The following is a 12,927-nucleotide window of genomic DNA, read 5'->3' on the forward strand; positions in this document are numbered from 1 at the left end:
TTCTGCACAGTAAGAAGTTACATACTTTTTTTGTGAATTGCTAGCATTAAGGGTCTGTCATTTGGGTGAAGATGCACCAAGACTGGTGTTCCTATTAAATCCTGAGGTAGGTATCCCAACAGAGGGACGGCTCTGGAGAAAGAAAGACAAAGAAAACATTTCTTTGCTGCTTTTCCTGTGAAGAGAATGAATAATTTTAAGTATACATTTGGTGAAAAAGCAGTGCCCAGTTAACAAGTCATACACCTAGGGCAAGGGAGGCTTTGTTTGTTTGTGGGGTGGTGGTTAGACCAAATCAAGGAGTCTGCTACAGCAGTTCTCGCTTGTCTTTCTTGCCTAACTTTAGAGGATAAATACTTACACCAATTTTAAAAGAGCATTAATGAAGTTTTACAAGATTAAACTCTCATGAAGGTAAATAGTACCCCAATCCCTTGGCTGGGAGCCATGGCTAAGGATCACAGGATTACCACAGCTGAACTAGCACCAGGGGAGCTGACCAGCACTCAAGACAACTTTCTCACAGGCAGGTGAAGAGTTCAGCTCAGAGGAGGTGCAAGGGAGCAAGCTTATTAACCAGAGAATAAAAAGCAGTGGTACTGAATTCCTGCACGTTATCCACGACCACTTCTAGTGATGTGAAAAACTAATTTATGTGACAAAATAATTTTTATTGATCGCTTCAAGCATTTGCATTAAGGATAAAGAGTGAAAGTTCACAAATACCAGTCTGCTCCTTACCCTGAAGGTTAACCACTGCAAACATGCTTTGGAAAAAAAAATGTACTAAGTCAACATTACTCAGTGATGTTTAAGTTTCCAGATGCCAGCAAGTCCTCTTGTAAGCTCAAAATGCTTTACATCTTCCCCCAGCCCCACTTACTGCCAAAGGCCCAGGGGCAGGGAGATATGAGAGTATCTGAACAGCTTTAATGAACAATTCAGCCTCAGTGCACCAGACAGGGGATCTGGGTCAGGTAGGAACTCAAAAGCATCATGCAGCAAATGCCTTCAACACTGCACTTCCAACAACCCTCTGGAATTACATCAGTTCCCCAAAACATCAAACATACCCTTCCAGCAAAGAGGCTGAAAGGAGAAAGTGGATAGCAACTAATGCTTTATTATCAAAGCAATTAGTTTAATAATCAGTCTTAAAAGCTTGTAGATGAACTAAAGCAACCGAGCAGAAAGTGGCATGGAACTCATACCAAACCAGATCACTTTGACACATTGACATTTAGAAGTGCTGCCAAGTTCAAAGCACATGAGAAAAGTTGTGCTGCTAGAGGACTTTAAAATCTCAGACAACTCCAAACAACTTCAGCCAGGTCTTCATCAAGTAACACATAAGAAGATTTTGTTCAGCACTGCTCCTGTTTGCCACCTGCTTTATGAAGGTCAGGGATCTAGAATGTGAGACTGAGCTTGCCTGCTCTGACGAAAAGGAAGCTAAAAGATGATCCAGGAACTTCCCACACTGCTGGAAAGAGGAGTTACAAAAATGGAATTAAATTTTCTTGATGGTGCCAGACAATAAAATTACGGGCAATGGTCCCAGACTGGAGTCTGGAAAGCTGATGCTGGATGTTAGGAAAAGGTTTTTAACAGAGCAGTGCAACACAGCAGGTTTCCCATACAGACTGTGTCATCTTCGTCTCTGAAGGTTTTCAGGCATTACTGAGACAAGGCCACAGCTGACCTCAGCCAGGACTGGGCAAGGTTTCATTCCAAGCAAAAGGATGGAACCAAATCCTCATCAGCCCCTACTAACCAGCCCTTCAGTGCTCATATAATGCTCTATTTGAGAATGATATCTTGGCATCATTATGCTTCCTCATAATGAATGACTCATAAAAATTCAGAGGTTAAGTTAATAAATTAATTTTATGAATGCAAATACACGTGTGGCATAAGAATGGCTGATGAGGAGATGCTGCCAAGTTTCGTTTGTGTTTTATAGAATGACATTTAAAGTGCCAAAAAACATGAATAAGAAGTCTCTTTATATTATTATTGTTAAGTTACACAAAAAACTGCTTTAAATTAATTTACAAAGATCATTCCACTGTGAACTACTTACACCCATTAAACACATGAAGTATCAAATATATTAAGACAAATACATACAGGAATGATCCATTTAATTTCAAGAAAATATTTATTTTTACTTAACATACTCTGTGCAGAGATCGACCTGCAGAGTTCAGACAAATATGCATTCTTCCAACCCATGAACACGTACTGATTACAGAAATTAACTTTATGCAAGTCAAGCAACGGTTTCAGGGTTATGTTATGAACAACACTCAGTCAACAGCAGGTGCTCAGTTGCACATTTTTAAATATTAAGACTCTGCTTTCTTTAAGAATCTCTTGCTTTGTGTAATTCCACCAAACCCTGGAGAGCTTTAGAGTAACAAACTGCATATGCATGTCTTGGTAAACATTTATCAGGCTGCCAATGCTCTCAGGAGTTAAATAATTAAAAGCAAAATCAACTATACAGTCACAAGAACAGAAATAAATGACACAGAGTCCTATTTCAGACCAAGATGCAATCAACCCTCACTGAAAGTGTTAGAAAATGGTATTTGAGAACAAGTGGTAACATCAAACTAACAGGAAAGAAGCTTCCATAGGATTCACAAGGCAGGATTTACTGGACTTGCTGCACTCAAGCCCAAGAATAAGGGCAAGGCTCTCCACTCAGCAATTTTGCCATTTCTGTTAAAGGACTACTGGAGATCACTGAGCTGTGGATGCACAGAGGAACAGAAGCTTTGCACTGTGCCCTCAGCCTCCTTGTAAAGATAAACCCCCTCTGCAGCTGGCTTGAAGCATGTGTGGAAATGAAGGAGAGAGAAAAATCCATGAAGAAGACAGAACTACAATGGATTAAGTACTTTTATGAACTTGAGCTGTTTAGAGGGACTGTATAAATCACAGCATGGAAAAACAGTTTGTCAGCATTACACCATCTATGCTACAGGAACTCAGCCACATCTGCCTCTCTACAGGTAAAACTGTCTCAGAAGTCAAGCAGTGTTCTTTTTTTACCTTGACTCCATCTTAGTCAAACATCACAATAACCTCCTCTCCCCAATCCCGCTCTCTTCTGCTGCATTTAAGGATTTTGCCAAGAATGAAGTATTTTTTTCAGAAACTAGAGTTCCACTCAAAAAATTCCACAGAATCTCAAAATTGTCCATTATACTCCTACTCTGTCTGAAGACATCCCCCCATCTCAATTTCCAAAGAAAATTTTAGCATTCTTGGAATGCTTAAAAACAAATGGGAGAACCTCAACAGTCAGATGTTACCACTTTAGCTAACTTAGTTTTTGCTAAGGAGGAAAAAAAAATCACAATGAAGTGCCATATACAGCCCAAATATCAGAAACCATCAGAAAGAAAATATCAAGGAAAATGGAAAAGGAAGGGGAAAGGTAGTGTTTTAAACTCAGGAATAGGTGAATTCTCTTTTCAAGTCAAGTCCTCAAGGTTCAGGATTGTGTTTAATGTCTTTATCCATGATCTGGCCAAGGGGATGGAGAGCACCCTCCATCAGTTTGCAGACAACAGCAAACTGGGTGAGAAAGTTGATTCTCCCAGGGAGTAAGTGACAGGACAAGAGGAACTGGCCTCAGGGCAGGTTTAGACTGGCTACTAGGAAACATTTCTTCATGGAAAGGGTTGTCAAGGAACAGGCTGCCCATGGAAGAGGTGCAGTCACCATCCCCAGATGTATTTAAAAATGTGCAGATAAGGCATTTAGGGACAGGGCTTAGTGCCCTTGATGATCTTAGAGCTCTTTTGCAAGCTAAATGATTCTATGAAAGCTCGGTTTCGACCTCAGTTCCCAAGTCTTTGTAGATACATTAAGATCACAGGGGGCATTTTTGTTTCTAGTTTAGGATGTAAATACTTACTCTTACCAGCTTTCATGACTGTCAAAGCAATATGAAGTCTTCAGCCAGTTATTAAGATCACAGGTGGCATTTTTGTTTCTAATTTAGAAATTAGAATTCTTTAGAATTCTTACCAGCTTTCATGACTGTCAAAGCAATATGAAGTCTTCAGCCAGTGTAATTTGAATTGGTTTTATATACCTTTTTTTTTAGAAGAGCTAATGTTGCATTCAAAAGCTGTACCTCTATCTATACCTAGGCCAGCAGAGAGCAACAGCAGCATATTTGCTGTATCAAACTTAAAAAACCAAAAAACCCACACCTAAATGTCTCATACAGGTGATAACTGGCAGCAGAGGAATTCTTTTGAACATGGGTTCATTGACTGAATTTATGTCTAGAATTTCCCAAGAGGGAAGGAAAGTGGAAGAACAAGTTGTTAGCAGGCACTTAAATACCAGTGTAAGTTGTTCTCATGCATAGTGAAAACGGGGGGATGTGCTTTTCTTAGGTTAAACACCCTTCAGTAGTTGCATAATTTTTAAGCCCCATATAGACACCTTAAATCCTGCAAAGATATTGGATAGGTTGCTCATCAGTAAATTTAAAAAGAATTTTTGTAAGTTACCTTTCATCTACATCCTGAAACAAACAGGTCGGTGTGTGCGTAGTTGTAAAAATCCTTTTGTCAGGAGGAATTCTGGGCGCTGAGAGAAAAACAAAAGCACATTAGCAACTGGGGGCTTTACACACATAATACTCCAAGCTGCCACTCCAAAATCCTGGCTGAGAGCATGCAGGAAAGCAGCAAGGACAGAGAACAGAAACTATTCTCTTTCATTTTAATGAAGCTTGAACACATCTTACTTTTAGGAAAGCAAGCAAGTCTTTGTGCACTCAAGAATTACCTTCATAACCAGAATGGACTTTTTCTGCAAGCAGCACACAGCAAAGCTGGTCTTCTGCTATTTCTGGATCTTGCACTTTGATAAGGTAGGGAGTCATCCGGAATGGGTGATAGCAAATCTCATTTTCACGCTCCTTTCCCGCACTAATAATTAAAGAGAGTTAATTATTTCAGCAGATTCATCTTACGCTGAATACAATTTTAATTTATCCATTGTATTTCCCTCATGACACAAGAACTGCAGGTTAGCTACTAAAATAGCACCCAAGACCTTAGCTTGATTTTTTTTTTTGGTGGAAGAGAATCTAATCTGATGGTATCCTTTGCATACCAACTTCCATAAAGATTGTGCTGTTCTCTCTACTGCCTGAAACAATAGCCACAACAGCATTACATGGAAGTCTGATAGAAAACCCAGCTCACACAATAAATTAAGTTACTTTGTTCTCCTTCAGAGGGATTAATTTACAGGGCTTTTTTATGAAGACTGCTATATCCCCTCAGTTAACACAAAGGTCATCTTTTAATCAATATTTATTCCAGTTTAGAAGCAGTGAAGACTCAATATCTAATAACAGGTGTTTACTTAACCAGAATGCAAACACAGTAATGAAAACAACAACCATTTACACAGTGACCAAAGAAGAATCAGTTGTAATAAGTTTATAACAGCAGAGCTAAATAAAAGTAAAGCTGTGGAAACCAGTGTTAGTTGGACAAAAAATCTCTAGTAACACCAGCAGTACTTCTACAGTACATTCAATGCAACACTCTGGAGCTCTGCATTACCTCCAATCCATTTCAGGTTTATTCGTACCTCAATAACAAGTATTTATTTACTCCAGAAGTAATTAAATACTTGGATCCACTGTTTTTGCTTCAGAAATGATGCCAGAGAGGCAGTAAGCATCAAGAAATCAAATTGCACAAGAAAGAACATGAACTAACTTGCCAGCTTTTCCTAAATAATAAAAAAACCGCCTAAAACTAAAGAGAAGTGATTGGGGGGCAGAAAAAGAAGGAAGAAAAGCAAACCAAAGAATTGTGTCCTCTATTAACAGCAAAAGAGACAAGTCAAGTAACCCTTGAGTATCTTCCTAGGGGATACCCAAGACAAATTTGAATTATTGGCTTTTTAGAATGAAGAAGACTGAAGCAGGTGCTGAACAGTTCTATTTACACGACCCAAAGGCTTTCCACTACAGGAGGAGATGCTGTACCACCTTCCTTTATGGCACAAAGGTCAATACTCAAAGGGATTAATTTCCAAGATGGAACTTCCCGAAATCAGTTCCGTTTTCTCTGTAGCTGCTACAGTTAATCAACTCAAGGATGTGCATATGTTTTACTTTACCATCACATTATGAAAAAGCATGAAATGTTCAAAACATATGGTTTTTATAAAAGTCAAATACTTATGTAATGCTTGGTTTCATAACCAGCACTAAGCTTTACAATATTGTCTTACCTGATACGACAGAAAAAAGATTTCTCTTCCATGCAATCCTGGGTGGAAGACTCTGGAAATATTAAGAATATTTCATAACAAGTTACAAATTACTAGAAGATGATGATATTTAGTATAACAATTTTTCCTTAGATAATATATTTTTTTTAAGATTAAGTTTTCCCTGAAGTCTCCATAAGTATTGGTGAAACAATAATTGGTTAAACATAAGCAACTAAATCTGAACATCACTCAGATTCTGAGGCTGGCATGTGAATCACAGCTCCTGGTTTACCAAGTCTTTTTCTTAAACATATCTAAACAGCTCTCCAGTTTGAGCTGCTTACTCTTATCAACTCTTTCACAGTACTTTATACCAATGACCAAAAATGTTTGGTTGCCTAGGACCCCAAATCTGACCACCAAATGCACTTCCTAGCACCCCTCCTCTCTTTTTCCTGAAGACCTCTTCTCACATTTTAAGCTTATTTCTCTCCTTTTCCAGAGTAGCCACACACTGATTCCCAAGAGAAGCTCTGGCATTTCAAAGGGCCTCCAGTGCACAATGTTTTGGATAATTCTATTGTTTGGCAGCTGATACATGAGAGAGCGTGCACACTTCTACTTACTGCATTTTTTACATTTGAAGCTGTACACAAATATAATAAAGAAGATGTTTCAAAAAAGCAAAACCAAAAAAACTCCTGCCCAACTGAGTAATTAGGATTATACATAATTTACCACTGACTCTATTTTGAGCCAGAAGTTGCACTGGAGACCTCACAAGGTCCCTTTTGACCTGCTTTGTGTATGCATTGCTTAGCACGCGTTTACTGCTGATTGTTTTTTCAGATTAAGTACGGTTCACACCCTGGCTTTACTTCACAGATTTAGTATGCAGTGGATTGGAATTTCAAACATTCAGAGCAGACCTTGAATTTCAAGTGTTTAGTTGAAACAGTTGGCAGATATTTCTCAATTACTAACAGTTGCAGGTACATGAGTAAAACAATCCTACCACAGACAAGTATCAAGTGCCCTGAGACATCTGATCCTTCACCATTAATTATGCCTAATATAATTTTTCTAAGGCTAGAAGAAGAGAGCTGTGATTACACTTGGTGAGCGCACAGTGATGACAGCTGAAATACCTTTTTCTACACCATAAGCAAGGTGTCCAGTATTCAAATCATAACCATTTTAAAAGGAAGGAGACAGAGTATTGTCCCCTTTACACTTGAGGAAGAGAAAATGTGAAGAAAAATGGTTTTCATTTGATTGCTAGTACAAGTGGAAAGTAAATTCACCATCCAGCATGAATTCCTACTTTGTTTTCATTCATCATCTGACTGAAAGGAGAATGAGAACTGATAAATAATGACATTGAGAGGACTTTTAACCAAGAGACAAGTCTTGCTGATTTATAGAACAGATTTGTACACCCCATGCTGTTCAGAGGTGTTCTAATAATGCCCCTGTGCTACACCCTCAAGAAGTGATGGGGAAGGGTGGAAGGACATTCAAAACCAGTTCAAGTATTTGCATTTACATGACTGCAAGAAGGTCAGAGAAGTATCTGCTGTTGAGCCCACTCACCAGCTCTATTGCAAATGTTCCATGATGGTAATCTGTATGGGGTGGTAGAAGTATAAAACACACTGACATCCTGAGGTGCCAAGAACTCCACAAATTTGGCATTTTTAAAATAGCCCCTCTTGCAGCGGAGAATAGAAGCAGCTTGATCAGAGATGTATAAAATTTTCCCAGTTATCAAAGAAACAGCTACAGCAAACATATCCTAAAGACAAAAATCTCAAATTATTTAGACCGTTTGAAACATTCTTCAGTGCAGCATATATTTCTGAGAAAAACATTTAAGATATAAAAACATTAGTAAGTTCAAAATGAGAATTAAGGACATTTAATTGCATTACAGATGTTGTTCAACACAATGAATCTGCTCATCAAGTAGACACAGAATATTTTTCAATTATGTAGTAAGAATAATACACTACTGTTTACTGGGTTACAAGCTCTAAATATCATGGTCTACAGTTCTGTGATGCAGAATGAATTTATAAATTAAGAATTAATGACCTTCTAGCTACATAACTTCACATTTTCCCTGTGCTTGTTACAGACACGATTTACATGTATGAAATTCAGGGGTTTTTGAAAGGCTGTTTGTGTTAGCTGGTCCATCCACAAAAAGTGAAAAAAGGGCTCTAAACCACTTGGTAAAAAATAATGAGTACACAGGTGGGAAGAAGTCCCACACACTTGTATTGTTTCTCTTCCTGCCACAGAGGAGCTCCCTGCGTCACAACCTCTAGTGCTGCATTCACAAACACTGCACAGGAACTGAAGAGCTGCCAGCAGAACACTGCTTTCACAAACAGATATTCACATTAATTGAACAATGTTTATGATATTTGGCTGAATTTCTCAGTTGTACTCTACACTTTCCATTTATTTCAACTTGTGGGCAGCCTTTACTATTCACAGATTCAACAAAACCCACCTACTTCAAGCTATGGAACATCCCCCACCATGGTCTTGTTTTAGAGAGCTCAGACTTCATACATTCAAACAGAGGTTGCAGCTCAACAAAATAGTAGAAGGTAGTCTAATACATTTAGATGCCATTATTTTTTGAAGACTCCATAACTTATTCCTAAAATACTAGTAATATGGAAATAAATATAATTTAAAAAGCCAGGTTATCATTTCAGTGCTAGAACTCCAGTGATGGTCCTAGCTGTTCTTGTCTCTATGAGAACACAGCACCACTGGACCCCACAGAAAGCCTGTACTGGTTGCAAAGACCAGACAAATCCCACAGAAAAGGACACAGTGATTCCAGTACTTTTGTCACTCTTCAGTCACACTAACACAAAACTGGTGAAACATCAAATAACCCCTAGTTATACAAATAAGCTGAAGTGATTCACCATGTGCCTCGACCAAAATTTGGAAAAAGTTAACTCTCGAACTTTTGCAAGTGCATTGCAATGAAACCTAATGGTGTCTCTCAGGGCTCTGCATCACATGGACACAGACGTGTCACACCAACACCTCCAGGCACAAGGTACCATTCAGAAGATAACTGAGTTCAAGCCTACTTATATCCCACCTAACAACAGAAACACATTAGCAAAGTCTAAAAAGGCTCAGAGGTTCTCAACATGCCCTGGAAGGCAAAAGGCTTCGTGGCCTAGCTACCAACCCTTCCCTTATAAGAAGGAGGCATGGCTAAGAATTCCAGTTCCAGGAAACATTTTCAATACACTCTGAGACTCAGGGCACCACACTCACCGCATTTTTCACGATGTATTCTGAGGTTATAGTCTCCACTTCTTCCACTGTGTAAGATGATACATTGAGACCAGCAGGTTGGGATTCATTAATCATCAACAACTGGTAATATTCCTCATTGGCTACATGAGAACAACAAACAATTTATAATCAGGATTATCAATAAACACCCAGCCCAGAAGGAGTAAATGGCAAAAATATTTTTTGGCATAAATGCACAAGTTGTGAAGTTGGCAGTTGGGAAATCTAGGCACTCTTCCAAATACATCATTTTCCCTGGTAGAGCTTCCTCATCAGTAACTCAAACAAAAGTACATCTCTTAATCTACCCATATATGAATGGTCATATATTGTAGTCTGACAGTTCAAACAGTATGAAACTGTAAATTGTTTTCAAATCGATTTTCTAACTCAACCAAACAGCAGTAAAACATCAATCCTCTAGAGAGCTGCTTCAACTCCCAAAGGAACAAAAGTTAACAAAGCCAACAAATAGGAACAACATGAAAATATCTGGTTAGGAAGGTTTTCAGCCATAGTACAGTTCTCTTTGTAGAGCTATGTTTATTTAAACTCCTATTCTGAAAGTTTCACTTTAGCCAGGTTGGCATTATCTAGGCAGTATCACACTTCATTACCTTTAACTTGTTTAATGCTTTTAAGGGCATATTTCAACGTCGTTAGGACACTGGATTTTCCTTTGACTCTCTTCTCAGAAGGAAGGTGAGCTTTCAGCTCCTGCAGTGTTTTCAGCAATTCCTTTTGTGTTTTGGCTTTAGTGGACTGCTCACTACTGTAAGACGAAAAACAAAAAACACAACATCACTTGAATGCTTGATGTGACACATCATCCTCAGAGAAGCCCAAACGTACTCTGGCACTTGTCACCCACATCAATTTCTATCACTAGCCTCATTAACTTTGCCAGTACTCACTCAGTATCCGTTCCAGAACTTAAAGAAATTCTTACATGACCATTTAAAATGAAAGATTTACCACCACCTGGAATGTAATTGTAAAATGGACTCTGTCTGTGCAATAGTACATATGCCCAAGCACCACAGAATTTTTTTTTTTTGCCACAGTCCCCCTCCTCCCTTTTTAGTGGTATTTTCTTTAGCCCCTTTCAAAATCAAACTCAAAAATGCTCATAGACTTCAAAGGAGAGAAGCAGGAGGTCCATTCAAGTCTTCACCTCCTGTTCAATCAGGTTCTCTTAAGAAAGGTCCCTGAAAAGGGAATGGCAGTGGGAGAGCATCAAGTTAACAAAACAAATGGAGAAATCCTTTGAATACTGTATCCCACCTAAGCATGTCAACACACTACATAAGACGAGGAAACTCTGACTAAATTTGTAAGAAAAAGAATCAGAGGAGGCTGGAGACAGAAGCTGCATTCACAGGTCTCAGGTGCATGCTCAGAAGAGCTGTCTCAGTGAAGAATGACAAACTACAGAGACTATCATTGCCAGTATCAGAAAGTTATCACCTTCCTTTTCAGTTCCTGGGACCTCTCCCCATTATTGAGAGGTGCTGATACAGTCACAAAGGAAGAGAAAAGGAGGAGAGGGAAGTGAGGGAGAGGGTAGCAAAGATGGATGGCAGATTGGTAGGAAGGAGTTTGCCTTGCCTTTCATATTGGAGATTTTAAAAGCTGATCTTCCACAATGATCAAGAGGATTATAGAGCTGCTCTTAAATCCTCCTGAAAATTTTCTCCCTTCCAAAGGAAGGTCTTCTCTTAACACCTGATTGTCATGGCTGATAATCTGTAAGAAGTTACCCTTGGCACTGCTGTGGAAACAATAGTCCTGGCAACTGCACTGCCTGACTGAAGCGGCCAGAAAAGCGGCTTCAGCTGCCAAGTAATTTTCAAGAGGATTTGTGAACATTTTTCTGAGAAGTTTTAAGAGCTTGAAAAGGTAGATAAATGATCTGACAGGTGTTGGGTGTATTTCACCAAAAATGCTTGCAAAGTGACAAAGCTGTACTAGAGAATACACATTGTTCTTGGTTCCATCACAATGCACTGTGAGACACGCAGCGTTCATTTACTCACTGGTCATTTTGTACTAAGAAATAATGGCAAGGGATCAAACAAAAGACTGTAGGACTCCCTTGGGAAACATTATGTTCATGCTGTGTATTAAAATCACGTGTACAATGTGGCTTGACAGCTTGGACTGCTGCAATCAAACAGGGCTTTGTTAACAGTTTCATAGAAGAACCCTTCATGCTGGCAGTAGGGAAAAAGAGAGAGAGGGAAGATTATGAAATAACTGAGCATACTGCTGGTTTGTACTGCCAGAGTACTGCTTCATGAGAGTGGTCAGATTCTTCTGCAAGAAAAAAAAACCTTTCCAAATTAGCCAACAGCAGCAGCAAATACAGAAGATGGACATTCTTGGAAAATAAGTTACACAACTCCAGAATGTTTTTCTAGAGAGCAGTAGCATCAGGCACAGCAGGCAGCCACAGGGAAGGTGTGACTTGCAGAGGACAGAATAAGCAAGTTTATAAAGATAGGAGCTTTTCATTTTGCTTTTTGTAGACAGCAAACTGGAAAGGTACCTACAGATATTAAACTAGAGCTGTTGGTTGGCACGGATACTGAATGCAAACCCCAGTAGGGTACTCTGAAGTGTCTAAATATGAGCCTTCAAGCTACCAGGCTCTTCAAGGCTATCAGGGACAAAAGCAGAGTTCATACAGAGGGATTCATTCCTGCAGCTGGGGTTTGTGTATCATTTATCCTTACACCCTGGGGCCTTGAATCCCAGCAAATGGAACACAGGAGAGGCAGGTGATACAGCTGCTGGACACCAGGAATAACCCAGATCAATGATGAATCCTGATGTTAACACACCACCAGGTTCAGACTAAATTCTGAAGAGCAAAAAAATTCAGAGCTACAAAACCCCACCTTAACTAAAGCAATATTCAAAGGGACCCACAAAAAACCAAAATTACAGAGTTAAGCTACCAAATCAAAACAAAGTAACATGACTTCAAAGGTTACCACACAATTCGCATGGAACAGCAACAAAAAGCTCTAATTTAATCAAGTGGTTAATATGAGATGCTACTGATTATGGACAGGAAGAAATCAAAGACAGGATTTCTTGTGTAGTCATCCAGGTTGAGGCAAAACAAAACAAAAACCCAAAATATGACATTATTTAGTTTTCAGCATTTAGGATATTACTGAAAAATATATGCTCATTAATTTACCTGCATCCACTGCTGGACTGATTGTGTTCAGAGTTTGCAATCATCAGACTAAACGCATTTGAGCTTGAACTAGAATAACGAAAATTAAAAAAAAAGAAGTTGGTTACAAGAAGTTGGTT

General features: G+C 39.0%; 1 protein-coding gene across 23 annotated transcripts in view; it reads right to left on the reverse strand.

Moving 5' to 3' along the window:
- Positions 1 to 12,927, reverse strand: part of PER2 (period circadian regulator 2) — a 48,165-nt gene that overhangs the window by 15,250 nt on the left and 19,988 nt on the right. For all 23 annotated transcript variants that reach the window (XM_041486821.1, XM_041486837.1, XM_041486834.1 and 20 more), the window contains 8 exons: positions 12,809 to 12,877; positions 10,218 to 10,372; positions 9,580 to 9,701; positions 7,861 to 8,062; positions 6,286 to 6,337; positions 4,819 to 4,961; positions 4,539 to 4,617; positions 26 to 132 (listed from right to left, as the gene is read on the reverse strand). In XM_041486821.1, coding sequence (XP_041342755.1) covers positions 26 to 132; positions 4,539 to 4,617; positions 4,819 to 4,961; positions 6,286 to 6,337; positions 7,861 to 8,062; positions 9,580 to 9,701; positions 10,218 to 10,372; positions 12,809 to 12,877 — 929 coding nt within the window. The remainder of the gene's footprint in view (positions 1 to 25; positions 133 to 4,538; positions 4,618 to 4,818; positions 4,962 to 6,285; positions 6,338 to 7,860; positions 8,063 to 9,579; positions 9,702 to 10,217; positions 10,373 to 12,808; positions 12,878 to 12,927) is intronic.

Source organism: Pyrgilauda ruficollis, unplaced genomic scaffold (assembly GCF_017590135.1).
Source record: "Pyrgilauda ruficollis isolate IOZ18807 unplaced genomic scaffold, ASM1759013v1 scaffold79, whole genome shotgun sequence".
Classification (NCBI taxonomy): domain Eukaryota; kingdom Metazoa; phylum Chordata; class Aves; order Passeriformes; family Passeridae; genus Pyrgilauda; species Pyrgilauda ruficollis.